A 26,745-nucleotide genomic window follows, 5' to 3' on the forward strand; every position below is an offset into this window, starting at 1 on the left:
CTTGGCTGGGGGGCTCTTCTGGCTCTGCCTCTGCCTCTACTGGCTCTGGGACCCAGCTGAGCCTTGCCCTTTCTCCTGTAAAATGGGCACAGGCATGCATCCCTGTCTTGTTGGCCTCCCAGGATTGCTGTGGTCATCCAGTGAGATGGCCCAGTACAGGGCCTAGAACAGTATTTGCTCAATAGATTCGGTTAAGGGAGTGAAGTAAAAGTTGGGAGATGGCTTTTTCACGTGGCCCTCTCCTGTGTGCGTGTGGCGTTTCCATTCTTGGTTTCACAGAGGAGCAGCACCGTGGAGCGACGCTCATGGCGTCACTGTGAAGGCCCAGCTGGGGTCTCTGATCCAGGACGCAGCCGTATTCCTGCCTGGGAGGGACCAGGGAGTGAGGGTCCCCCTCTCTGAGGGGAGGCCTGGCGGCTGGGCTAGGGGTGGGGGCACTGCAGCCTTCACTGGCTCTCACCTCATCTGCTGTTCTTGCCTGGAGGGTTCCACAGAGACTGAACCTCCGGCTGCTCATGGAGGCCTGAAATTAACCTTCTGCCCTGGACCTGGTGTCTGCCCATTCCTTTTCCACGGGGCTTGAGAGACAAAGCTACCAGGCTGAAGCTGCCCGGGGTCCGTGTGTAAGTGTGGGGTGCAACTGCCATCGGGCTGGCACCATCCCCTGCCATAGGGCTGCCCCTTTCCCTAGACGGCAGGGTCAGTAGGCATGTGGCTGCGACACTTCGTTACCCACCTTAAGTCTGCAAGTGGAAAAACGTACAGATAACAAGTGAGTGGTCAGCAGTGGCCACATGTGGGCAGCCAGAGGCATGAGCAAAGTCCCTTTGGTCAGTGGCAGCCACAAAGGCCCAGGCTTCAGGGAGGCCCCAGTTGGTGCCCTTGGGGTCGCCTGCCTGGTTCCAGCAATAAATAACATGAGGACCCAAAAACCAAACCAAAACAAAAAATACAACCAGTATCTTTTGGGGTGGGTGGTGCGGGACTGTTTAAATTATCGGCCTTCCCTGGGCCACTAGGTGGTTGCTGGGCACAGGGCTGGGCGGCGGTCACCGGCACGTGTGCAGCTCCACGAGCCGCTGGCACTGCCGGCACTTGACGAAGCAGCACCAGTGGAATTTGCAGCTGCAGCGCTCGGCCAGCTCTACCTGTGCTGTGTGGAAGCCGCGGCCGCAGCACAGCAGCTCGCAGCCGTCGATGGCCTTGGACGTCTTGTTGCACGTGCGGCCCCTCGTGCCCAGCACACCGCTGCGCATGTCCTGCTCGCAGAAGTCCGGGCTGGGCTCCAAGTACACCAGGTCCTCATCTGTGTGCGGCTTGAACTGCGCATTGCGCGGCACCAGCGCCCTGGAGGAGCCCACACGGCGTGGCTCCACCTCCGTGGCGCCGTCAAACTTCTCCTTCAGCGCGTGGCCCACCTGGCGGAAGGGCGGCACGGCTCGCCAGCACGTCTTTACCTCGCAGGAGCCTGACACCCCGTGGCACTTGCATTCCACCCGCATGTGAGTCAGGATAGCCTGCGGGGGGCGGGGAGGGGAGAGGGGCCATCAGGAGATGTCAGGGGAGGCCGGGGAGGGGCGGCTGGGGGGGGCGGATGAGCGGGGGCAGGGACGGGGGCATGGCGCAGAATCGGAGAAAGATGTACGGTCATGCTTCCTCTGTATTAAGCTCCTGCTGTATGCCACGGTGGCCTGGTAAGCTGTGTTGGGAACAAAGATACTGACTTGCCCTTGGGGCACTCGGAGCTGATGGAGGAGAGACATGTTAAAGGGCAGTGTCATACGAAACAGTGAAAAGTGACGTGTTGGGGAAGAAGATGGCTGCATTGAACCTGCACAGGAACCTTGAAGAGTAGGTACTGAGATAGCAGATGGTATTGTAGTTAAGCACACCGTCTTCGCAGTGACACGGAGAAATCCTAACCCTGCTACTTATTGGGGGGTGTGTGCGTGACAAAGGGATGGAGACACACCTGTGTGCACATATATGTGTGGGCGGGGGCGTGTTGGGGGACGTGTGTGCTACACTGGGGGCCGCTCACACTGTTCTGTGACGCCCGCTTACCTGTCCGCTCCCTCCCCGTGCCCCCCGCCCCATAGGAGGTGCCTGGTACCGGCCAGAGCCCAACAAGTGTTTTCTGAGGGGCAGGTGGGCGGGGGAGAGCGTCTGGGGACGTTGCCGAGCCCGCCCTTTCCCGGCCGGCCGTGAGGGTGCTGGGGCCGTGCGCACTACCTTCCTGCCGGCCTCGTTGTTGTGGAGGTTCATGAGGGCCCGGCTGGACGAGGCCCCCTTGCTCCTCTCCCGCACGTCCACAAATGACTGTGAGAAGGCCACGCCGTAGGCGATGTTGTCCGAGCATCCCGACCACTGGAAGCCTGGGTGGGGTGGGCATGCGGGGTCCGCGGGTGAGTGAGGGCCTGGGCCCCGGCCCCTGCCCCTGCCACGCATGCCCTCCCCACCGCCCGCACTTACCCTGTGGGCTGACCCCGTGTACCGTCCGGTCACAGCCGCACTTTTCCAGCTCCCCACTGCTGCACGCCCGCGTCACCGCAAAGGCCACACCTGCCGAAGAGATGGCGTACACGAAGGCCGCCTCCCGAGTCCCTGTGGGAGGGAGGCAGAGGGAGGGCAGGGCTGGGTCCCAGTGCTCCTCCCCGCACCCTCCTTTTTAGAGGAGAGGCGTAGATGGGACTCCTGAACGACGGAGGCCCAGGGAGAGAGCAAGGCAGGCTGACTCCCGTGGGGCAGGAGTCACGCCGAGCTGCTGCTTATTCTTACCCACCAATGGCCAACATACTTACACACGCCGGACACTGCCCTGCGGCCTTCACGTGTGCTGGTCATTTATCCTCCCCGCACCCGTCAGGTGAGTATAATTATTATCCCCGCTTTCAGAGGGATTAGCCAACTTGTCCCAGGCCACACAGCATGTGGTTGAGCAGCCAGATGGTCCAGCTTCAGTGCTCTGAGCACTGTCAGTTACTGTTCTCACAACCTCTCCGGGAGGTTAGTGATGTTAACGTCATTTTATGAGAGACAAGACAGGCATGGGAGAGGTGAATTAACTTACCAAGGCTACAGAAGTAGCAGGCTGGCCTGTCAACCCAGCTCTTTTTGTGCCTATTCCCCAGCTGGCCCCTCTAGGCTCTGATGGGGTCCCCCGCCCGAGGAACCTGCCCCAGCCCTTCCTGCTGAGGCTGGGCCTATTTCTGAGACCACCTTGCTTCCTTATACCTCTAAGAGTAAACCGTAATGACAATGGCCCCACCGCTTACCAGGATCACTGCTGAAGAGGGGATGCCCTCTACCATCGGAAGCTTTATCTGTGCCCAGTTCACAGATGGCACAGTGCGGGTTTGGGGAGGGGAAGTGGGTCGCAGTCGTCCAGTCAGCAAGTGATAGAACCAGGACTCAAACTCTGGTCTGCCCGCCTCTGCTGCCTGTCTTTCCCTTCCGCCCCATGACTTCTTGGTGGTTCTGTGTTGGTGGCTGCCCTGTCTCTTGCCTGAATGGGTGTTTTTATCCTCCTAGGAACTGTGCCTCAGGGGGTGTAGCTGCTATGTAGACCCTTTCTGGGGGTGTGGGTGGTGGGAGGGAGTGTCTTTGTGTGTGTTGCGTGTGTGTGTGTGTGTGGTGCGTGTGCACACGGCTGGCTGGGTGTGTGACCAGACGGGCCCTGCTCCTCTCTGGGCCCTGTGAGGGCCTCTGTGTGCCCGTGACTGTCCTTCTGTCTCTTGCTGGAGTGTCTGTGTCCACAGGAGCAAAGGGGGGAGGCTTTGGCCTCGTGGTTGGCAATTACCTCTGTGACACCCAGGCCGGTGCTCTCGGCTGCCCTGGGGAGCAGTCGCCGTGGTCAGACAGAAACAATCACCTCCTCTGTGCCCGTGTCTGTGGACAGGCAGTGGAGGCCGAGCGCTGGGGTTGGGGGCAGCTCAGGCCCCCATGGCCCAGGACGCCCTGTTCTCGGTTCGGCCCTTGAGCTGGGGATACTGCTCGCCACCCACTTTCTACGGCCCACCCTCTGCCCTGGCCTGGACGCTCTGGGCCGGCATGAGGGGGCCTGGCTGGAGCCACGGGGGCCTCGACAGCCTGAGATGGAATCCTCTCCAAGTTAATCGAGGTTAATAGCAGGATCATGTTGGTTGGTTTTGCGCTGTGGCCGCCCAAAGAGAGACGACTTTAGTTTCTGGTATTTCTGGTATTTCCAGGCCTGAACCAGCACAAATCTTTGCCCCAAAGACCAAGGGGGAAGGGAAAGCAGGAGATAGTAGGGTGGATGGGACTGGCAGGGTGGCCCCAGCTCCTGGCCTGGCATGTTCCTTTCTCCTCTGCCTCTCTGGGCCCTCAGGCAGCCCCTGGCCTGCCCCAAGCTCTCGGCCCACCTCCTCCCCTGAGCGCTAGCAGCCTTGGGTGCAGGGCTCCCTGTGAGGTGGCTCAGGGAGACCCCTGCCTCATCCCCAACCAACACCCATCTGCCAGGACTACAGGCCCCCTTCTCCTGGCCTCGGGAACAAGGGCGCTATAGTTCTCTCCACTTGGGCTTGAAGGAAGAGGTTCTGGAAGGAAGATAATAAGACGAGCTAAAGCTTAGAGAGAGCTCACTCCGTGCTGGGCACTGTCTGAGCACTTGACATAATTTATATACTCTTCACAACACCCCTGCGAAGTAGACACTTTTACTCCCCATTTTACAGATAAGGAAACTGAGGCACTGAGCCGTGAAGCACCTGTCCAAGGACACCCAGCCGGGAAGTGGTAGAGCCAGAATTCGGACTCAGGCAGCCTAGCTCCAGAGTTTCAACCTTGACATGATCCTGCCGCCTGGAGCCCAGAGCCTGGAGCCCCCAGCAATATACAGCCCATCTCTTGCCACCTCCATGTGTGAAGCCACGAGCTGTGGGACATGTCCAGTTCCTTTTGTGGGTTCTTCACTGGGGGATGGTGAGCAGTGGGCCTGTGCTCAGCACAGGAGGCCCCAGAAGGCCTGAAGAATGTGGCTGAGCCACTGTGTCCCGAGAGCCGATGGCAGCATTTCCTCCAGCCTTTTATGACTGGCCCTGGGTCCCGATGCCTTGACTCCAGGGCTGTGGCCCCTCCTGGCTCATCCCCTCTGCCCGGCTGGAGCCTTGCTCAACAGTGGGGCGCCTGGCAGAGACCGCTGAGACACAGAAAAAGGATTGTGGTGTGGCTGTGAGGGTGGCAGAGGGGAGTTCCCCAGCGACCTGGTCGATAACTGCTCCCTGGTCTGGGGGTTTGCCTGTTCCAGCTGCAGGGGGAGGACTTTGTCCTCCTGGGACAGCAGAGCCGGCCAAGGGAAAGGCAGAGCTCTCGAAGGTGCTAGCAGCTGCCCTACAGCCTTCTGCCTTTTCCATAATGCCATTTGCCCCATTCCACACCCAACTCCTTTCTTCCTGCTCTCTCTTCTTCCCTGGCTCCATTGGTCTAAATCCTGAGCGTCCTCTAGGTCCCACGTCACTGCCATCTTTTCCAAGGTGCTAAGGCTGCCTGGGGCCGGGAATTCAGAGTTGTCCTGGGGATCCAGTGATAACTACCCTTTCTGAGGGCCTGCGATGTGCCAGGGCCTTTCCATGAGCTCATGGCGACCTGAGCAACCAGCTCTCTCCAGCTCTGCTCTGTGGAGGAAAAAGTGAGGCTCGGGGGCTTGTCTGGGGTCCCTCAGCCAGTCGGTGGCCAAGAGGGAATTGGAACCGCGGCCTGCCTGACTCGAGGCCAGTGCTCTTCTGAGCACATCACATGCGCTGTCTCCCCAGATGCTGGATGGAAGGACATTTGAGCAGGAAGGAGTGTTTGGAGGAGAAACAGATGAGGCTGAGTTGGGCTAGAAAGGAAGCCACGGGCGTGGGGATCCCCGGGGCATCAGGCAGGTGTCCTGATGGCAGTGTCATTCCGAGCATAACTTACATGTTTCCAAAGCAGACCCAGCGGGAGTCCTCCGGAGGTGGGGCAGGAGAGGCACGGCCCTCTGAGAAAGGCACCGCCCTTGTCATCTCCCCATCCCTGCCCCCACAGCCTGCCTTTCCAATTTCCTTTGCTCTCTTGTCTGCAAAGGCTCACCTTTTCTTGAAACCACCTCCAGGAAGCCTCTTTGGATTTAAGAGACAATATAGGGCAGGGGAAAGAGTAAAGGCTTTGGAGCTGGACAAAGCCGTGTTAAGACTCTTACTAGTGTAGTGACCTTTCCCGGTTTTAACAGGGGGAAAGTAACACTGGCCCAGCAGGCCAGGCCCTGGTACTTCTGCGCATCCCTCCTACCATCATGGATTCCTGGGAGCCCAGGTGCTCTGGCTGGCCTGGCTTGCCCTCCCCGCGCAGTCAGAGTTGGACTCAGACTGTTTCATCTTCTAAGTGTCTTGTGTGCTTGTCTGCAGCCAGACTGGAAGCTCCAGGGGCCACGCTGTCCCTCACCACCTCCTCTGCCCCCCTCGAGCCCAGTACAGAGCTGGCAAGAACAGGCCTTTCCCAGCTCCCTGGAGACAGAGGTGGGTATTGGGAGGAGCGTGGATGCTCAGCCTGGCGGGCCTGAGATCTAGTCCTGGTTCTGCCACTTCCTAAACGTGTGATTTCAGTTGTTATGTCCATAGAATGGGGCTGACAATAGTTCTGACCTCTTCAGGTGGGTATGGAAATCTAATGATGTAAAACATGGGAAGTGCTTAGCCCCTGGCCTGGAGTAGGAGCTTGAGACATAGTAGCTACTGTGAATGTTATTGTTGGGTGATTAATGCCATTTTATTCATTCGCTAACAAATACCGGTAGGGCACTTACCCCCTGAGGGCCACGTGTCCACATATTTGCCATTGGGCTAAAAGCTTCCTTAGCGCAGAGACACCTCCTCCCTCACCAGACGTTTATTAGCCACCTGCTGTGAGCCAGGCCCTATGCCAGCATGAGGGAGATGGAGGTGAGTTTGTCCTCAAGGAACCCCCAGTGCAAAGTGTCTCTGGGGTAACCCCTCCCCAGACCTCCTGTGATGTATCGGATGGCACCAGAAGCTGGCCCGAGAGGTCCCCAGAAGAAAGGCATGTTGTCACCCTCATTGGGTCCAAAGTGATGCCAACATCGAAGACAAAGGTGAGAGCACGGGTGTTAGGGAGTCACAGCCCAGGACTGAAAAGCATCTACTTCTTAGATCCAGCCTGAAGTTCCCGTCAGTCAGGTGCCCTGAGGTTAGACACGCGGGGACTGCAAACACAGCCTGGGCTGAATCCTCACTCGGCTACGACCAGTGCACCACATCGCCTCCCGACATGGCAGTCAGAGCCCAGAGGGGCCGCAGGGCTCGTGGGGTCCCCTCTCGGGACAGGGACACCATCAAGCTCGCAGAGCAAGGTGTGAGAAGGCAGGGGAAGGCTCGGCGTTGTCTACAGATGGAGGGAAGCAGGCGCAGAGGCATCTGCACTGCCTTCCACGCCTCTCCCCGTGCTGCTCGGGCCTGCCCGCCCCGAGACCCCAGCACATCCTGCTCACGGCCACACCGAACTTCCGCCAGACTCCCTGGCCTCTCCCTCCCACCCTCAAACCCTCGTCGTTCATTCCACGAATACTTATCAGTCACCTACCTCGTGCAGGTGCTGCCCCAGGCACAGGGATTAAGCAGTGACCGAACCGCACAGAGGCCATCATCCCACGTCTGGCCCTGCACGCCTGCTCGGCCAAGAACCACCGGCTGCCCCATTCCTGGCTGCCCCCGATGCCACCTTCACCAAATTTCTGGCAGATTCTCAGCCTAGAGCACAGTTTGGCCCTGACTTACACATGTCCTCACCAGTCACCATTATGTCACCGTCAGTCTTGCCTCTGTAGGCCAGGAGCAGGGGGTCTCCACTGCCTGGGAGGGGAGGGGGTGCGGGTTGGAGCTGTACGGCCTCGGGCAGTGCTGGCCGTAAGAGGGCTGCTCCCACCCCCAGGTGCCCTGGGAGCCAGGCAGGTCTTTGGAGACATCATCTTTGAACCCTGATGGGAAGTCCAGGAGCTGGGGCCTGGGGTGGCCCCACCACCCCCCATCCAGGGAGGAGGACGCTGAGGCTAGGACAGGGGATGGACCTTGCCCGGGAACTCATGCCAAGAGCCGTCAGGCCCCGGATCTAGGTGCATCACACTCTCTGCTGGGCCTCCTATCTCAGCTGTAACGTGGGGACAATACTACACACTCGGACTTGTCGTGAGGGCGGTCGGATGCAAGGCGGCACCAAGGAGGCCCTCAGCAAATGGGGCTCCTTTGCTCCTCCAAGTATGGCCTGGCTCCTGGAGGGATCTGTGAGCTATTACCTTTCCAGGTCTGAGGTCAGGACCCCAGCCAGGCAGCCCATGAATGCGGGCACTGGCCTAGCCCCGCAACCCCTAAACCTGGGGGCTGTGAGAAAGGCCTGCCAGCCGGCTGCTGCCCCAAATCACAGCAGCTGGTGAGCACGGATGGCTTTTCTGGGGTCAAGGTCCACCCTAAATGGTGATGCCCCTATGAGGTAAGCACACGTGCAGGTCCTCCTGACAGGTGAGGAGACCGAGGCTCGGAGGAGTGAGGTCCCTCCCCCAAGGTCATGCTGCCCGTGCTCTCCCTGCATGGCCTCATCAACCCTGGACCCCCCAAGAGCGGTACTGTGGCCTCGGGAGGGACAAGTCCCGTCTCTTGTTCAGTGGAGATAAATTGAGACTTTTCCAGGAGGAATTTTACTAGGGAAGAAAACAAAAAATGCAAAAGCGAGGGGATGGACGAATGGGAAGAGTTCAGACTCCTCCAGACACGACTGCCCTTGCCTCGCATGTGGCTGGCTTGGCGAGTGCATGCCCTGACTCAGCCCCGAGGAGACTGGATGCTTGACCAAGTCACTTGGACTTTAGTCCACAGCAGGTTCTAGCCAAGCCTGGTAGGATTCTCAGCATCTCCCTGAACTTGATGAGCCGGGGCTGGGCCCCCTCTCTGGTTCCTGGTGCAAACACAGGTGAGGAAAGCACTTCTTGACGGGGTCCCTCACCTGCATCAGGCCACACTGACCCATGCCTCCCCTCTTCTGCCCCTTGAGTCCTTGCCCCGACTTGCTCTCTGCCACTGGATGACACCCCTTGACTGTCTCCTCCATGCCAGGCTCTGCCACGCACTGGGAAACTGGTAAATGAGACATTACCCTTGCCTTGGAAGAGTTCAAGGTTTAGGGATGGGGGAGTGGGGTGGGGGAGACAGGCATCACAGTTCAGTGTGAAAGGTGTAATGAAAGCCACGTGGACACAAATGGTTTAGAAGTGTGTCTGTGTGTACATGTGTGTGTATTAAGGGAGAGAGAGAGTGAGAGAGAAAGGAGAGAGAGAAATTGATAAGTCAAATGGGTTAAAATGTAAACAGCTGGTGAATCTAGGTAAAGAGTATATGGCAATTCTTCACAGGAAAAACTGAACTCATATATTCAGAGAACAAACTGGTGGTGCCAGAGGCAGAAGCAGGGATGGGGGCTGGGCAAAATGCGTGAAGGGGTCACCAAGTACCAACTTCCAGTGATAAAATAAATACGTCATGAGGAGGTGATGTACAGCGTAGTGACCACAGTTAATAATACTGTATTGCATATTTGAAAGTTGCTAAGAAAGTAGATCTTGAACGTTCTCACCACAAGAAAAAAAATGTTTGCAACTGTGTGGTGATGGATGTTAACTAGACTTACTGAATCGTTAAATTGTACACCTGAAACTAATACAATATGTCAATTATACCTCATTTTAAAAAGAAGAAAATGAAAGTAGCTGACTGAATAAACCCATCACATAGAGATTTTTTAAAAAAGAGTATATGGGAATTCCTTGTACTAGTTTTGCAACTTTTCTGTAAGTTTGAAACTATATCAAAACAATTACCAAAAAAAGGGGGAAAAACCCCAGCATGAACAAAGAGCTTTGGAGCCCAGTGGAAAAAGCAACCACCTGCTTGCAGGAGCTGGGCAGACTGGAGGAGGGAGCTGCTGAGCTGGTGGAGAAAGAGGGTTGGGTGTTTGGGGGTGGAGGAAATGGCATGTGCAAAGGCACGGGGGTATGCAGGGCCGGGCACACGTAACCCTGCCAGTCTATTCATCAGTCCACCTAAAACACGGAACACCTACTGTGTGCCAGGGGCTTCCTGTGCCCAGGGTCTGCTGTTTGAGCCTAGTGTCTGGGCCTCATCAGACAGACAGCCCTGGGTCCTCGGCAGGGGCACCGTGGTCCCGGGAGGGCCTCTGCTCCCAGGCCACTCACTGGGCCTTTGCTGCTTCTCCGAAGCAGCAATGTTCAGTCATGCCAAGCATAATCGTGCCTTTTTGGCCCCTGCCAACTCCCAGGAGAATGGCTTCCAAATTTCTATCCCAGTTGGTTTCCAACAACATCCAAATGGTTTTGCCACAAGCCCAGCAGCCCTCGCTGTCCAGGGCCACAGGTGCCAAGACAAAGGTTGGCCCAGGAACGCTTTTCTGCTGCCTGAGCAAGTCAAGGGGTCTGTGGACTAGTGTCAGTTTCACACTCAGGAAGTAGTAAAAGAGGCAGCTGGTTTAGAGCGCTCCCTCGAGGGCAGCGGCTTGACCCGGTGACCTCTTGAGGAGACTTCAGTTGCATGGAACGTTCTCTAGGCCCTGGCCCATCTTCCTCTGGCTTGATGCCTTCTCATGTTTCTGGTGTCAGCCGAGGACCCACTCCTCGGGAAAGCTTTCCCTGAGCACCCGCCCTGGCTGGGGCAGAGGTCCACCCTTGTGCTCCCGAGGCTCCTGTGTCCCCTCTCATCCTGGGCAAGAGCAAGACCCTGGAGCTGGACTGCACGGGCTCAAGTCCTGGCTTGGCCACCTTTTGGTTCTGTGACCTTGGGCGAGTTACCTAACCTCTGTGTGCCTCAGTTTCGTCATTTGCAATACGGAAGCCCATCTCCAAGGGCCAGATGAGTTAATATCACTTAAAGCACTTAACCAGTGTCTGGTCCCTAGCTGGTGCTACAGGTGTGAGAGCCACTGCCCCTACTGAAGTGTCATTGTTGCCTCAACTGTGAGCCCAGGAGGACAGGATCTGGGTGCTGCTCTTCCCGGGGTCTCAGGGCTGGGCAAGTGAGGCTCAACAGGGTTCGTCAAAGGTACGGACGAACGAGATGTGCTTGCATAGGTGAGACCAGTGCTAAGGGAAAAATAGCACAGGGCTGGGGGGCTGGAAGCCCAGGTCTGAACGCTTTTCTGCTGTTCACCCTCTGAGGAGCCCCGGGCAACTCCGTCTTTTCCCCTGCCTGAGCCTCAGTTTCCGACTCTAAAACAGGAATGGTGGCTCCAGGACTGAAAACACAGCACACCGTATTGTGCTGCACAGCCAGAGAACGGCATCCTCCTCCGTCGGCCCTCCCACAGGGGACTGCCGCCCGCTGGGTCCCGCCCGCTCCCATGCCTCCATCTGCATCCTGTGATGAGTGATGGACCCGTCAGGCCACTCGTGAGCACATGATTCCCCACCCCAGGAAACAGTGGTCCCTTCCGGGGTCCCCAGCACCCCCGCGAGCCCCTCCCTCACCTTGCGTCACCACCTTGCCGAAAACAGGCAGCGAGTCGAGCGTGGAGCAGTTCCAGCGCCGGTTCCGGAACTGGTACTGGCACTCCTCAATGGCGAGCTGGGCGCCGCGGCGCACCGAGTCCATCACCTCCAGGTTCCGCTTGCACATCTGCACCTGCCTCTGGATCAGGCCCTTGAGCTTCTCGCACGTCTCCTCCTCTGAGATGCTCCCAACTGATGACAGCTTGGCCAGGTACCTGGGGAGAGGGGGGTTGGGGATGGGACGTGAGGCTGAGCCCCTTCCCTCCTCCTTCCACGCCCCGGCTGAGGCCACGCCCTGCCCAAGTCTCTAGGAGCCAGTTCGTACCAGGGATGGGTCCTGGAGGTTGGCTTCTCTCTGGATCCAGTGACAGCCATCCTGCCTGGTTCCCAGGGCCAGAAGGGGGGAAGTGCTGTCTTGCACAAGGCCTCCATCTCAAGTTAGCCAAAGCAGGGAGAGCACTGGGAGGGCGGCTGACAGACCCCCCTGGGATCCCTCCCTGCCTGGGTGGCCCCTGCACTGGCATCTGTACCCCGATGTTACCCTAGACCTCGCCCACGGGCTCTAAGCCCTTCGTGTCGAAATGCCCTCTAGATGGGAGGCTGGAGCCACTGTCTGCCCTGGTGTGTCTCTTTCCCTCCCAAGGCAGAGACCCCAGTGACCTAAGCCCACCTTTGGCTACAAGGTCATGATCCTCACTGCCAGCCATATCCCAGGGCCACCAGGCAGAGACCAGCGTCACTACTGTAGCACTTAGGACAATAAGGGCAGTGAGGGCTGGGGGGCTGGGGATAGTGCTGGGGGAGGGGGCTTTGAAAACAAAGTGTGCCATGCTCTCCCCTCCGCCCCTGGAGTCCTTATAGCCAGAGAACGGGGCACCGATGCTTGCCCCACCTCACAGGGTTATAGTGAGGATATACAATCCAGATGAGATAGCTTGTGTCGAGGCACTCTGGGGCCAGGCATACGTGGGAAGGGGCTTTACTGCATCCCTTTCAGCAGAGTACAGACAGCACTACTGTTGGTTGGACACCTACCATGTGCTGTGCTTGGCGGCAGGCCCTTCTTCCTGTTGCCAGCTCACCCCAAATCTATGAGGTGACAATTATTAGGACCATCTTATGGATTCCAAAATAAAGGCTAAGAGGTTACCATGCCCAAGGTGACCCAGGTAGCAAGTGTCAGAGCCAAGCTTCAAACCCCTCCAAACCCCATGGGCCTTTCCCCTGCCGACCCCCTCCATGAGGGCCCTGGAAGGCTCTGCCCTGTCTAATGACGGCCACTTTGTTTTTTTGTTTTTGGCCGTGCTGCGTGGCATGTGGGATCTTAGTTCCCCGATCAGGGTTCGAACCCGCGCCCCCTGCATTGGAAGCATGGCGTCTTAACCACTAGGCCACCAGGGAAGTCCCTAGTGACGGCCACTTCGCAATCTGGGCCAGGAGGCAAGGGGGCCAGGAGTAAGACACAAAAATACTCACCGGGGTGGGAGCAGAGCTAGGGAAAGACCCTGTGAGGAAGAAACTGGTTTTTCTCTCGAGGGAAGGGTGTGCATTAACAGAACACCTACTAAGTGCCAGGCATGTTTCAGAGCAGTGAGATGACCATCAAGGTCACCCAGCTTGTAGGGGCAGACCTGGATTGGAGCCCGGGTCTGGATGACCCTGAGGCTTGTGCTCCAACCACTGCCCCTCAACCTGTCCCCTCACCCCATCCCAGCATCCCTGGCCAGGGCCCAGTGCACATAGTAGGCACACAAGTAGCAGCCTAATGGTGGAAGGAGAGCTGAGTGGTGACTCTGGAAGGCCTCCTCTCCCTCCCCTGCCTCCCTTTCCCTGCTCTTCAGTGGGAGACGCACCTGCCACCTCCCAGGGCAGGCAGGGCTGCCTGGAGCTGCCTTCCAGATCCTGGGAGGAGCAGCAGGGTGCATGGAATCACAGCCTTAAGGCATGTTCCCTGACAGGTGGTCTGGTCCAGACTCCTTACTTTACAGGTAAGCTCAGAGGAGGAAAGGGGCCTTCCCACCACCTACCAGCAGGAGACTCAGACCCTGGCTCTACCCTCAGCCTCAGCCCCACAGATCAGGGGCTCTGAACAAAAGCAGAGCAAGTGTCCCACTGCCCCAGGGACCACAGTGAACCAGCCCAGCAGCCCAGGTCTGCTTGCTGGGGGGGGGGGGGGGGGGGCGGGCAATGGCTCTCTGGGTGGTAGAGGTGAAGATGCCAGTGCATCTTTACCAGGGAAGCTGTACCGATTTCTTGTCCGAAGAAGGACAAAGGCCACTGCTCTCTGGGACTCAGTTTTTCCACCTGTAATGAGGGGGAGACCACCGATTGTGGCCAAGTCAGGGAACTGTTGTCAGGCGCTAAAGGGATCCTGTATGTGAAAGATGGTCTTACGTGGGGCCTCAGGCAATGGGGTAGGAAATCGCTGGACATCTGTTTACTTAGTGAAGGAATGAATAAATGCATGGTACCCAGATAGAAAAGCACGCAGAAAGCCTAGTAAGATATGGGAGATTTTAAAGACAATGACAATAAGAATAGCTAACTTGTATGGCCCTTAATCAGTAAAGCCTAAGACTTTACTTACGTGATTGCATTTAATCCTCCCAGCAAGCCAATGAACCCCCAATTATAGAGGAGGAAACAGAGGCACAGACAAGTTAAGTACTTTGCTTTGTGTGCAAGGTCAGACAGCTAGTAAAGGCAGAGCCAGGACTTGAACCTGGTTTTGCCCGACTTCAAAACCTTTGGTAGAGACAGTATTCTTTTATGTGGCTCAAGGACTTGAATGTCACCCGTGGGCAGAGGCTGCTGAGAGCTGGGTTCGTCTGACCTAAGCATGCGGGCCAAGGTGCAGTTGGTGGGCCGCCTGCGGGTTGCTGAGCTCTCCACCCCCGGGGGTGTACAGTCAGCAGCTGGATTCTGTTTGTCAGGCACGTGGGCTGGACCAGAGCGATGGTTCTCATATCTGGCTGCGCATCGAAACATCTGTGGGGTTTCCCGAAAAGTGCAGGTATCTGGGCCCCGCTCCAGGCAGGGCTTGGTGGGCATCTGGGCTTTTCACACGTTCCCAGCAGCAGCTGTGAAGCCAGGCTGGCAGTGGCCTGGAGGGCACTTTAGGGGAAGTCTGAGTAACCACTGGGGATGTTTCTTTCTAAGTCCCAAGGAATCTGATTCTGGGACCCTCTCTCCTCCTCAAAGCTGCAGGGCCTCTCTGCGTCTGGCTTTCTTGCTCTGGCAATCCCACAGGCTGCTGTGAGAAATTAACGTGATTTGACGTGGCTGGTGCATCTGGCTCTCGGCTGGCGCATCTTGGGTGCACCGTAGCTGTGAGGATCTCGCCCTTCCCTGGCAGCTCGGGCTGGTGGGAGGTGGGTGGTCTTGGGCTGAGGCAGTCCCACCTCCCCTCACTTTTCCTGAATTCCTTGCCTCCCGGGAGCCTCACAGCCTCCTCTACCAGGTCCTGCCCAGAGGATGCACAGAGGCTGGTAGTGTCCCGAAGAGGCCTGGGCAGAAGCCTGAGCTTCTCAGAAGGGAGACAAGGGTGGGAAGGTGGCTGGGGGTCCGGGGAGGGTGCATCTGCAAGGGGAGGGGGCTGACAGCTCCTCTGCCCTACCTAGGTGCATCCCCTGCCTCTACCAGCTACGGAGCTAGTCCCACCTGGCGCTCTTGGCCTGCAGGGGGCACCAAGAGCCCGGCTACTGGCCGTGGGCCAGGTACACGTTTGGGAAGCCACGGGTGAGGGGACTAGCAACTGGGCCTAAAGCTGGAGCCTTTCCTGCTCAGATGCCAGGGTTGAGCTCTAGGAGAAGGTGGGGCCCCCTATTCCCTCTGTGACATGGGGGCACAGAGCTGGCCTGTCCCCATCTCAGCCTCTGCTCCCTCTGTGTCCTGCCAAGGGGCCAGGTGGGGCTGTGCTGGGGCCCTGGCTTCTGTGTTCAAGGCAGGGGTTCTCTGGGCAGGAGGAACAAGCTGGGGAGGCCTGGCTGAGCCACCAACCCACTGTGGGACCTTGGGCAAGTCCCCGCCCCACTGGGAGCCTGTCTCCTCACGGCACCATAAATGAATGGGTCTGTGTCAGAGTCCGCTGGGACGGGGGATGGGTTCAAGCCTCAAAGTCCCCCTGGCCCCATGCCAGGCAGACAGACGGAGCCCCTGCCATTGAAGAGGCGTGAGATGGACCTGAGGGGCCACCCACCCCCGCCTCCCGTAAGCTCAGGACTCAACGAGGGACATGGGCTGAAATAACAGTAATAGGGATTTAGGGGTGAGCTGCTGGCCTCCATGGGTGTGAGTCACTGGGACAGCTTCCAGGAAGAGGCTGAGAACCCTCTTCCGCTGAGGAGTGTCCCTGCCCCCAAGGTTGGCACCAATGCCCACCACCCCCAGCCCCTGCCTTCATCTGGCTCCACAGCTGTCCCCTTCCATGCCACAGGAGGCATGGCCCCAACGCACCCTGGTTCTCTCAGATCCCAGGGTCTTGCCTGGGAAGGGCTGGGTATCAGAACTGGAAATGGAACTAGGAATGGAGTGGGGAGAGTTAGGACCCCAGGCATCACACACCCTTGCCCACACTGCTTGCTCGTTCTGGTATCTGGTTAGGGTGCCTGGCCTCATTTTACAGATGAGCAAACTGAGGCCCAGAGAGGTGGAGTGACTCCCCAAAGTCACACTGCTAGTGAGTGGCAAAGCTGGAATGCAAACCCAGCTCACACTGGGACCTCTCTTTCCCCTGTACCCTGGTTGTGGATCTGCCTTGTTTGACAGCTGCAGGGGGCTAACACCACCCTCGGTGTCACGTCCAGTCTGTGGCCTCCTCGATGCCTAGCACAGGGTGTGGCACCTAGAAGGTGCTCAATACATGCTTGCAGCATAAATGGATGACTCTGTCCTGACTAGGTCCCCTCTGCTCCCCTCCTGGCAGAGTGCTCAGGGTTGGGGGCGGGGCGGTGAGGGGAGAAAGTGGAGGCTCTGTGGCTTTTTGCTCTGCTGAGGACTTGGAGACCCTTAGGGGCAAGGCCCAGCTGGTTCCAGGGGCCTCAGGAATCCCCTCTCTGCACCCTCAGGTGGCTCAACCTTTCCTCCAGAGACACGCGTGCTACTTACTGACCTGGAGCTGGGCCGGCTCAAATGTCAACTGCACAAGCCATTCCTGGAGGAGACCAAGAGCCTGGGAGTGTGCGGGGGTGGGGGTGGGGGCGCTGACTGCGTTGGGCTGGGTCGGCCTGTGGAGGTCCTCGGCCATCCCTGCTTCTTCTCTCATTCTGGTTGCATCACCCCAATGTAGGCTTCTTCTTGCCACTGCTGAGCACAGGCTTAGCCATTTGCTACCCGCTGCCCCGGCCACGCAGGACTCCAGCCACAGCCGTGCCATCGATCAGGTTACCCCCCCGCCCCCAACCCCGGGCCGCCTCGCTGCCAGGCAGCTCGTGCCCCGTCTTCTCCAGCGGGGGCTCCGGTCCTTCAGGCTCCTCCCAGGAGGCCCTCCCCACGCCTGGCCCGTGCCTGCAGCCTGCGAGGCTGGAGGGCCCTGGCCCTGCCAGGGAGATCAGATCCTCTCGGCCACCTGCTGTTTTCATTAGAAACTAAAATTAGCTGGGCTTGTCCCAAGCTTTTCCAGGTTTGCTTGCTTTTTTAAAAAAATATACAAATTCCTAGAGGAAAATCCGCACCTCTTCGCGACTCCTGCCCAGCTCCCGCTCTGCGCGTCAAGAGGACAGGGGACGGGAAATAGCTGGAGCGTTTGGGAGGCCAAGCAGATCAGCGTCGTGGGTCCTGGCCCCATGGTCTCCAGGTGGGGGCTGGGACGCCAGTCCAGGCCTCTCTACCCCCTCCCTCTGGCTTCCCCACCCGGCCGGGCCACATTTAGAGCCTCCTCAGGAGCGGTCGTGCCTGCCGGCGACACCAGGGGGGAAGGAGGCCAAGCGGCAGGAGGAGGAGCCGGAAGGAAATGAGCCCCTGATGAGGCGAGAGCGGCCTGGGGAGGCGTGGCCTGGGGAGGCGTGGCCGGGTGAGGGCGAGAGGGACCCAGACCCATCCGGGACTGTGCTCCTGGCAGGTGGGGAGCGCCTCGTTCCCTAGGAGCCTTCCACACCTACAGTTGTCCTCAGACCTTTGAGGGTTTCTGTACCCGTGGTCTTAGTCTCCTGCTGTCCTCTTCCCTACAGTGTCCCGGTCCCGGAGACTCTTATCCCTTCGCGTGGCAGGCAGCGTGGTGCACTGTGCAGGAGAGATGGACAGTCTGGGTCAGCGTCCCATCTCTGTGTTACTGAGGCAAGAGAGGGAACATCTTTGAGCCTCAGTGTCTTCACCTCTAGAATGGGGAGAAGAATAGTTCTGATCTCAGGAGGCTTAAGTGAATTAAATAGTCACATAGTAGGCACTCTTCCCCTGTTGGCAACAGTATTACATAATCATCATTAAGATGTTTATCATCACTGTCATCATCATCATCATCACTGCCCTCTCAAAGCCTCGTCATAGTCCATTGAGCTGAACCCTCTTCTGGACCCCAGACAGTTCTAATTATTTGTCTTCTTTGGCTTGGTTCCATCAGCTCTCTTCCACCTGGGTTCCCAGCCTGTTTTTCAGCTGAGCACTCCAGAGGGCAGGGCACACGCCCATGGGGCACAGTGGATCACTTCAGCCTCGATCCCAACTGTCGATTTTCTTTTTTTTTTTTTGGCCACGCAGCATTCGGGATCCTAGTTCCCTGACCAGGGATCAAACCCGTGCCCCCTGCAGTGGGAGTGAGGACTCTTAACCACTGGACAACCAGGGAAGTCCCCCCCAACTGTAGATTCTTGATAGTCTCCGGACAGAGTATGCAGAGTTAGAGAACGTGTTTCCAGCGATTCTGGCCCATCAGATGGATCCTCCAAGGACTGGGAGTATGAGGGATGGGATGGGGGGGGGATGGTCCTGTTAGGAGATTAGGAGCTGGGGACACTGGGGTGAGGAGGGCAGGGACAGTGGGGATCTAGGACTAGCTCAGGTGTGCCCAGGGGACTTGGAAACCGTTCATGGGACTAGATGACTAGAAGAAAGGGACCTCATGTCCCTTGTCACTTGTGCTCTTCAAACAACAGCCACGTCCTTTACTATATCCTTATATGGATATATATCCATATATCCATGCAGGGTTGTCCAGGTGGGTATCATCCCCTCCATTTAAAAAAAAATAAATTTATTTATTTTACTTATTTATTTTTGGCTGTGTTGGGTCTTTGTTGCTGCGCACAGGCCTTCTCTAGTTGCGGTGAGCAGGGGCTACTCTTGGTTGTGGTACGCGGTCTTCTCACTGTGGTGGCTTCTCTTGTTGTGGAGCACAAGCTCCAGGCATGCGGGCTTCAGTAGTTGTGGCTCACGGGCTCTAGAGCGCAGGCTCAGTAGTTGTGGCGCACGGGCTTAGTTGCTCCGCGGCAGGTGGGATCTTCCCAGACCAGGGCTCGAACCCACGTCCCCTGCATTGGCAGGCGGATTCTTAACGACTGCGCCACCAAGGAAGCCCCATCCCCTCCATTTTACAGATGAGGAAACTGAGGTTCAGAGAGCCATGTGTTCAAGGCCGTGTCAGTGGTGGTCAGGATTCGAAAACAGGTCATACTGGCTCCTAAGCCTGGGCTGGCTGATCAGGCTCCAGAGAGGGCCCAGGGCATCGAGGGCATGAGAGTTTGGCATCAGTGGACAATGATTTGAGGAAGGTGGTCTTCTTCTTTGATTGATGAGTCTTTCTAGAGCCCCATGTCTCTTCTGAACTATGGTGAAGGCATCTTTCAGGGCTGCTTTCAGGAGTGAGGGGTGCTGGGGAGGGCAATGTCTCAGGGGTTATGTGGCTGCCTGGACAGCATCTGGGCCGGTGGTCTCTGCAGCTACTCAGGCCATGGAAGGAGTTGCTGTCACTGGCCTGAACCCCCTGGAGGGGCAGCCAGCGAGGAGGGGCTGGCCTTGGAGACATTCCCAGTGGTGGTGGGGTGGTGGGTGCTGCGTCCACGCCACCTTCTTCCCAGGTGTAGCATAACTCTAGAGTTCTCAATGCCCAGGTCACGTTCTCTTTGTCCCCAGTGCATTTCCCCAGCTGGGGGGAAATGACAGCCTCCTCTGGAGCCCCAGGCCCCACTCCTGTACCTTAGGGTGCTAATTCGCCCTCTACCTGTCTCCTGGGATCCCTAGCTCCCTTTACTCCCCATCCGCAGAAGCCTCGGCACCCGTATTTTCCGTCTCTTGACATCCCAGTTTCCATTATTTTCAGCTCCCTGTATGTCTTTCCTGTCCCCCACCTCTTATTTGGGAGCCCCCCCATTTCCCATCTCACAGTATTTGTTCCCAGGGGTGCTGGTGGCTGACTCAGGGCCAGGAAGTAGCCACTCAGACCTGAACTTGGATGGTTCCAGAGCTGTGCCAGAGGTGAGAATTCTTCTTCTCTCTCTGGGGCAGGTGTGCTTGTGGGGTGAGTGGGTGTCAAATGTAAGGCACTTCCTCACCTTGCCTTGCCCCCCTAATTTACCAGCAGAGAGCTTCTCCCTTGCAAAGACCCATCCAACCCTCGTCCCCAGGGTGCCTTTCCTGCCCTTGGAGACATCGAACCATTGAACTGTCCTCCCTAGCTCGGCTGAGGGAGCCCTGGGGTTGAGGACCAGGGAGGGATGGGGAAGCTGCGCGAGCTGTCCAGGGCCGGCGCTGGCTTCCTGGAGTGAGGCTCATGCTCTGGTGGCTTCAGGTTTCTAGCGAGTTCCTTGGCCTTGGTGCACCCCTTCTAACGGCCCAGTCCTGGGAGAGCCTGTGGCTGAGCCCGCACGCCCACCCCAACAGGGCAGATGGGAAAACCTTGGTTCCTCCCTTGTCGCTCATCACCTCCAGCAGAGATGACTGGCTAGGTGTATGGGCTGCAGCTCTGCTTTCACCTGCTGCAGGGAAAGTTCTGGGAAGACAGTCAGGAGACCTGGGGTAGAGTTCCAGCTCTACCACTCATATGCTCTGTGACCCCAAGTGCCTAGCACAGTGCCTGACGGAGCGTAGGTCTGGACAAGTAAGTGCTTGACATGACTGAATAGGGCTTACCAGGCACTCACTGTCCTGCTTGGAGGCTCTGTGTCCCGGGAGGGGGCTAAGCTGATCACTTCTGAGAACCCCTCTGACTCTGATGGCTGTGATTCCGCCCTCTATGCCTGGGGCGTCAGGACAGCTGGGCATCACTGACTCAAGAGGAATACCCTGCTGCCTCCAGTCCTTGGCAAAGAGTTCCTGGGACCCAACCCTGCGATGATATGACTTGTGTGTGAACAGAGTGAGAAACAGGGTCTGAAAGCACCCTCCAGGGTCACAGCAGGGAAGAGGCCCCTCTAGTTTCATCAGCAATTTCATGCTGCTTCCAATGGGCCGCTCCAAAGTTCCCCCGTGAACTGCGAGCTGTCAGGGGGTTCCTTCCCTCCCAGGACACATCCCTCCCTCTTTCCACCCTCCCCGCCCAGCCTCTCTTCTCAGACCAGGTCCCCTCTGCTGCGGGGGTTCTGACTTGGCCAGGGAACTTTTAAAACAGAGTTTGGTTTCAAGTTTGCCAGGAGATGGGGGAGGTGGAGAGGGGTTTGGAGCGGGGAAGGGGGAGCTGGGGGGGGGGTCACGGCAGGGAGCGTGCCTTCTCTCGGGTTTGGCCGAATCACAGAAGACACAGTTCAGGACTCAGAGATAAAACCTGGCAACTCCTGTAGAAATCTGGACAGCAACCATGGGGTCGCAGCTTCGCCTCCCAGCTGAGTTTGCTGAGCAGCTCTTGCAAGCTCGTTTGGAGCGGGGGGTGACTGGGGTGGGGGCAGCTGTGACGCAACCCCCACCCCCATCAGCAGCTCCCTGGCCAACTCCGTGCCCAGTTGGCTCAGGCCAAGCCCTTCTTCCCAGAGGGAGGAACAAGAGGAGGAGCCGTGGTACAATTGCTCAGCTTTCCAAATGCACCCACAGGGCCCGAGTTGGGCGAGTTTCAACAGGTTTGGGGAGCACTGTCTTGTCAGATGCTGAGTTGCTCAATTGCTAATCCAGGGTTGAGGGAAGAAAGTCAAGCCATAGCAGACAGCTGGGTCGTGACTGCTGCCTGAGCAAACCCCTCGGGCAGAGCCTGGTCCCGGGGCCCTGGGAGGAGGGTGAGGGGAGCGAGCGCTTAGCCTGGCTCTGAGCGGGTGGCCTGGCCGGGAGCTGCGGGCCAGGACAGCGCATCTGCCAGGTGACAGCCACACGTCCTGACACCCACTTTGGCACATCTTAGCATCACCTGAGGCTCAAGGCAGTAGAGCAGAGCCTCCCTCCCACTCGAGGTCTTTGAAAGTGGGGCACGATGTGACAGCAACTTACAACCCTCTGGAGCGAACAGGCCTGTCCTTTGTTTGTTTATCAAATGTTGACTGAGCCCCTACTACATGCCAGACATATGCCAGGCACTGAGGCTGCTGAGCAGTGCTGATGCCACAGCCTCGGCCTCCAGAGGTTTCTAACCTTGTAGAAGGAGCCACATTATTAGACTATAGTTATATACAATATGAGACAGTTCTATAGGCAGGGGATAAAAACCATGAGGTCTGGACATGTGAGAGCAAGTTCAAGTCCTGCTTCTGACGTGCAGAGTGTCCTTGGGGAAGTCACTGCACCTCTGGGCCTCTGAAGTGGGGCTGAAGACAATACAGACTCCCTCCTCTGAAGGGGGAGGGGGAGAGGTTATGTGGTTCTTATAGGGAAATGGCTGTGAAAATGCTTTGTCGGCCACCGATTCTCAGCCGGGGGACATTTGGCAATGTCTGGGGACATGTTTGGTGCTCACCTAGTTGGGCGGGTGCTACTGGTGTCTAGCGGGTAGAGAGGCCAGGGATGCTGCTAAACTTCCTACGGTGCACAGGACAGGCCCCAATATCAATGGTGGATTTGAGAAATCCTGGTGTAGACTGTAAAGAGCTGTGCGTGTGTAGTGATTATGACTCAATGCCCAGAGCCATGGGAGGTGATCCAAGGGGGTGGGGTTTTGCTGTTTAGAAGGGAGCGAGGGATCCTTTATAGCTGGAGACTAGGCTGACACTTCTTGGGGGAGACAGACCACACCTTTACCTGTGGGGCTGGCACTGCACATCTTGGCTGGCTCTGCCCACACCTGGTCCAGCAAGTTGCACCCAGAGTGCCAGGCCTCACTCTGCTCACGGGCAGGGCAGTTACACACCTCTGCTGCGTGAGCAGGCACGTGGGAGCTTGGCCCGGAGACGGAGGTGCACACCTGCGGGGAGTCAGAGCCAGTGCGCAGGGAGATGCCTCCCCCAGGGGCACCGAAGGGCACTCCCAGCAGCAAGTCCTCTGGCTGGCAGGATTTGCCCGGGAGCCCGGCTGGTCTCCCTGGCTCTGTGAGGCTCTTGCAGGGGCCCTGGCTGAAGAGCGGGGAGACAGCAGCCTAGGATCCTCCCTGTGTGACCTGTGTAAGATCACAGGGTCTGGACAACACAGTTTTGGGTAGATGGCGCTTGGGGGCAGCAGCCTGAAGGCCCGTTCCCTCCATCGTCTCTGTAACCAGGGGCACAGCTCCCCCAGTTCAGTGACAGCTGCCCTCCACATCCTGCAGCAGCCATGGCTGCAGTTTCTATCGCTGTGCCTGGCACTGTTCTCAGCATGCCACATGCACGGGCTCTCTCTGGCCTCATCAACCCCAAGCATGGGTACCGTTTTACAGATGAGGAACCCGAGGCTCAGAGAGGTTGAGTAACATGTCCAAGGTCACTACTCTTGTCAGTGGCAGACCATCTGTCCTAGCCACTCTGCTGGACTACCTTTGAGTGGAGCACAGGTCCCCTGCCCTCGCCTACTGGGCCTCCGCTGGGGCCCCAGCATAGCGCATCACTGCCTTTCTTCAGGAAACCCACAATGATGAAACTTTAGTTTATCTATTCTCTAACTCTTCCAGTACTTCCATTTGGGGTTCAGAACAATCTGCTGAGGATTGTGGCCCAGAGGGAAAAAGAGGCCCATCCAAGGCCGCCCAGCACTGGGGACCAAGCTGGGACTGGAACCCTGGTCTCCCGACTTCCAGCATAGCCCCAGTGCCGGGGGGAACATTCAGAGACATTTATGAGCCCAGGCCTGGGGCAGAGTCCGGGCCTTCCACCGATGGACTGTTTTTATCCCTCCATCCCTCCCTCGGTGGGAGCTGCTACAAGCTGTCAACTCACTCCTGGTGCCAGACGCAAGTCTAATCAACAGCTTCCAGCTTCTCTGGGCTTGCCCAGGCCTCAGGCTGCACAGCCCTCCCATCTCCAAGCTCCATCCTGCCCAACAGCTGCACGCAGCGGGACACCTGGCCTCCCCTCCAGGCCACCCGCCCTTCGGAGACAACAGATAGCACTGGCTCTTGCAGCCGGCCAGCCAGCCGACCCTGGACGGAAGCCTGACTGCAGGTACTGCAAGGGGAGTGGACACCCAGGCCTTGCCCCTCTGAGAGCGCTGCCAGCCATCCTCTTGGGGCCAGACCTCCAGCGTGGCCCACACTTGAAAAGACACAGTGCCAGCTACCATGCCCGGCTGGACATCTGCCCGCCAGAAGCTTTTCCTTCTAGAGGTAGCTTTTGGGTCAGATGCCTCTGTCATTTACTAGCTAGGTGACTTGGGGCAATTACCTCTGTGATCCCCAATTTTCTCATATGTAAAATGGGATTCAGATGTTGTCAGGATTTAGCTAGTACAGGGGGAGCGGCTATAATCATTATTGTCATGATTCTACAACCTCCAAGCCAAGTCCCCTCCATGACCGCTCCAGCTCACACTCAGCTCTTTCCTCTGACAGCAACAGCGTGTTCATGGTTCATGGTTCATTCGTGATCTGCTTTTATCTTGTCTTCCTCTTGGAGACCAGGCTGTGACATCTATTTCCCCCAGAGCTGGACCAGTCCCTGGCCTGGGGATGGACCCTGTCTTGGAATGTGCCCAGAGATCTCTTCTCCATCATAGCCTGTCTGGTTTGGCAGCGTCCTGGGAAGCCCCTTGTTCTTCCTGCCTTGGGCTGAGCAGAGAGACCCTTGGCTCGAAGCCCAGGGTGGAGCAGGAGTGAGCTGGGTCATCCGGAGACCTGCTTCGTGGCAACCTGAACCATCACGGCTGCAGAGAACAGGTTTGCCAACCTCTCTTCTCTCGAGAAGGCTGCCCCTCCTCACCCCCCCCCCCCCCACAGCGCAGCACGAGAACTGAGCTGCTGGAATTCCCCATGGTTTGTGTGACCCAAAGCTGGGGCTGCCTCCCTGGCTGGGATTTCAGGCTGGGATGTGGCTGAGGGTGGGTGGTGACACCACCTGGGCCACACTGGCTCAACCTTGGGACGGCTTCAGGGAAGGGCGTGTGTCACTGGCTGGGAGTCAGAGCACCTGGGTTCAGTTCTCAGCTCTGAGTTTGAGCAAGTAGCTTCCCCTCCTGGGGCCTCAGTTTCCTCATCTGTAAAATGAGCCAAAACGCTAGATGCTCTTGAAGGACTTTGCACTGTGGATGTCGTGCTCTTTCCCGACGGCCCGGGTCAGACCCTTGAACTGCCGCTTCCTCCTCTGCCTTTGAGCAGCCTTCAGCCCTGGGCTGGTCACACCCAGTTCTCGCTCATGCTCCCTTTGGAGACCCCGGCTCTGAACCCATGCTTTCCAGAGTCAACTCCAGGGACCCCAGACTTCCCCAAGTCCAAATCAGCTCCCCTCCTCGGCTCTGCGACCCAGGCCCCTCTCAGGGGGATGGCCTACTGGGGGTAGTGGGAGGGAGGTGGTGGTGCCATGGTTTCTGTACACTTTGCCACTGCCCCTGAAGTGTTAATCGAATTCAGTCTCCAAGAAAAACAAAAGCTCCGCAGCCACTTCAGCCTGCCTTGGAGTCGCTCACTCTTGCTCTTAGAACAGCTGGGAGAATTCCACATCACCTCCGTCCCCCAAGCCCTGGGTGGCTCTGACCCCAACGAACACACTCCTTCCAGCCTGCGGGGCCCTGGAGGCTGCAATGACCTCATAGCAACAGCCATTGGACACTCGGGGCAATTTCATGGGAGATATTTGTTCTTTGGTCTTGATGCAGAGAGAATTTTTTTTCCTCTCCTGCTGTCTCCATGGAAACCCCAGCTACACTGTTGGCGATCCCCCTTCCCACCTCATGCTTTTCAGATCAATATTGGAGCTTGGCTCCCCACTGGCTGCCCACAGCCGATGGGGGCAGAGCTCTGGGCAGAAGGAATTGGGACCAGGGTTAAGCCTGGGACTGGGGGAATGGTCACTGAGGGAGATGAAGAAGGGGTCCAGGGTCCTCCTGCTTCCCTGTTCACCCACTCATGGAAGCTCATCCTTTAGAATACCCCCACCCCCCGAGCCAATCTTCCCAGGGAGTCCCCTGAGCCAGGCCCAGTCAAGGAGAAACAGACAGGTCATCAGCGGTCACTACCCCTCCCTCCTTAGGTGAGACTGAGGGAGGTGGAGGGCTGCTGTGCTCTTTAAGGTCTGGACGGAGTTTCTTCCTGCCCCAGGGAGAACCAAGGCCGTCCAGCGTCGGCTGCGGTCTCTCGGATGCCGGGCGTCCCGTCCCTTCCCTCCTTCTCTCCCGGCTCCCGCCCCCCAAGCAGAAACAGGTCTCTGCACGCCTCCAGCCCAGCCCGCAGCGCCGCGCGGGGCAGGTCGGCGCGGGGAACTAGCCCCTGTACTTCTGGGGATTAACCTGTTATTAGGAGCCAGGGTTCTTCCCCGTAATGGGCTTCCTCGGCGACCTGTCAGCCCAGCCCGGTCTGCGCCCCGCGCCCGGCACCCCACGCCGGCCGCAGTCTCGCTCTCGCACCCCTTGCGCTCTCGGGCTCCCGAGGCCGCCTAGGGGTGCGGAAGCCGCCGCCACCCTTGCAGCCTCTGGGCTGGAACGCGGGCAGAGGGGTGTCCGGAGGGAGGCCCGGGCGGTGTCGGCGGCAGTGCAGAGGGCGAACGAGCCTCGCGTCCCGCGGCCGAGACACCTGCCGGGCGCCCCCGCGCCCGCTGCCCCGCGCTGCCTGGCACCGACCGCTGCCCCCGGGGCCTGCGCCGCGCCGCCCCGCCCCGCCCGGCCCCCGCCCGGCCCAGCCGGGTCCCGGCCCGACTTACAGCCAGTTGCTCGCGGCGGCCGAGAAGACGGCGAAGACCAGGAGGCGCAGCGAACGCAGGCACGAGCGGGGACTCATGGTGCCGCCGCGGGCGCCCGGC

The 26,745-nt window shown here is 58.2% G+C and overlaps 1 protein-coding gene across 2 annotated transcripts; it reads right to left on the minus strand.

The window, feature by feature from the left end:
- Positions 1–200: 200 nt before the first annotated feature.
- On the minus strand, positions 201–26,745 carry WNT4 (Wnt family member 4). 2 transcript variants are annotated; one of them, XM_079943192.1, is made up of 5 exons: positions 26,647–26,745; positions 11,525–11,760; positions 2,473–2,604; positions 2,233–2,375; positions 201–1,517 (listed from the first exon to the last, which is right to left on the minus strand). In XM_079943192.1, exons 1-5 carry the CDS (start codon positions 26,721–26,723, stop codon positions 1,050–1,052), a joined length of 1,056 nt encoding a protein of 351 aa, XP_079799318.1. In that variant the 5' UTR covers positions 26,724–26,745; the 3' UTR covers positions 201–1,049. The 2 variants fall into 2 exon arrangements, with proteins under 2 accessions (XP_079799318.1, XP_079799317.1); XM_079943191.1 differs by lacking the exon at positions 26,647–26,745 and adding an exon at positions 11,871–12,062.

The sequence above is a fragment of the Stenella coeruleoalba genome (genome assembly GCF_951394435.1).
Source record: "Stenella coeruleoalba genome assembly, chromosome: 1".
Taxonomy (NCBI): domain Eukaryota; kingdom Metazoa; phylum Chordata; class Mammalia; order Artiodactyla; family Delphinidae; genus Stenella; species Stenella coeruleoalba.

What these genes read in the sequence shown, in the direction of transcription:
- WNT4 (XM_079943191.1), bottom strand. Translation starts at nt 11,977, where the DNA reads ATGGAGGCCTTGTGCAAGACAGCACTTCCCCCCTTCTGGCCCTGGGAA. An exon ending in ACCTCCAGGACCCATCCCTG is followed by an intron (nt 11,761 to 11,870) that starts GTACGAACTGGC and finishes CCCTCTCCCCAG; the next exon opens with GTACCTGGCCAAGCTGTCAT. An exon ending in CGGCAAGGTGGTGACGCAAG is followed by an intron (nt 2,605 to 11,524) that starts GTGAGGGAGGGG and finishes TCCCTCCCACAG; the next exon opens with GGACTCGGGAGGCGGCCTTC.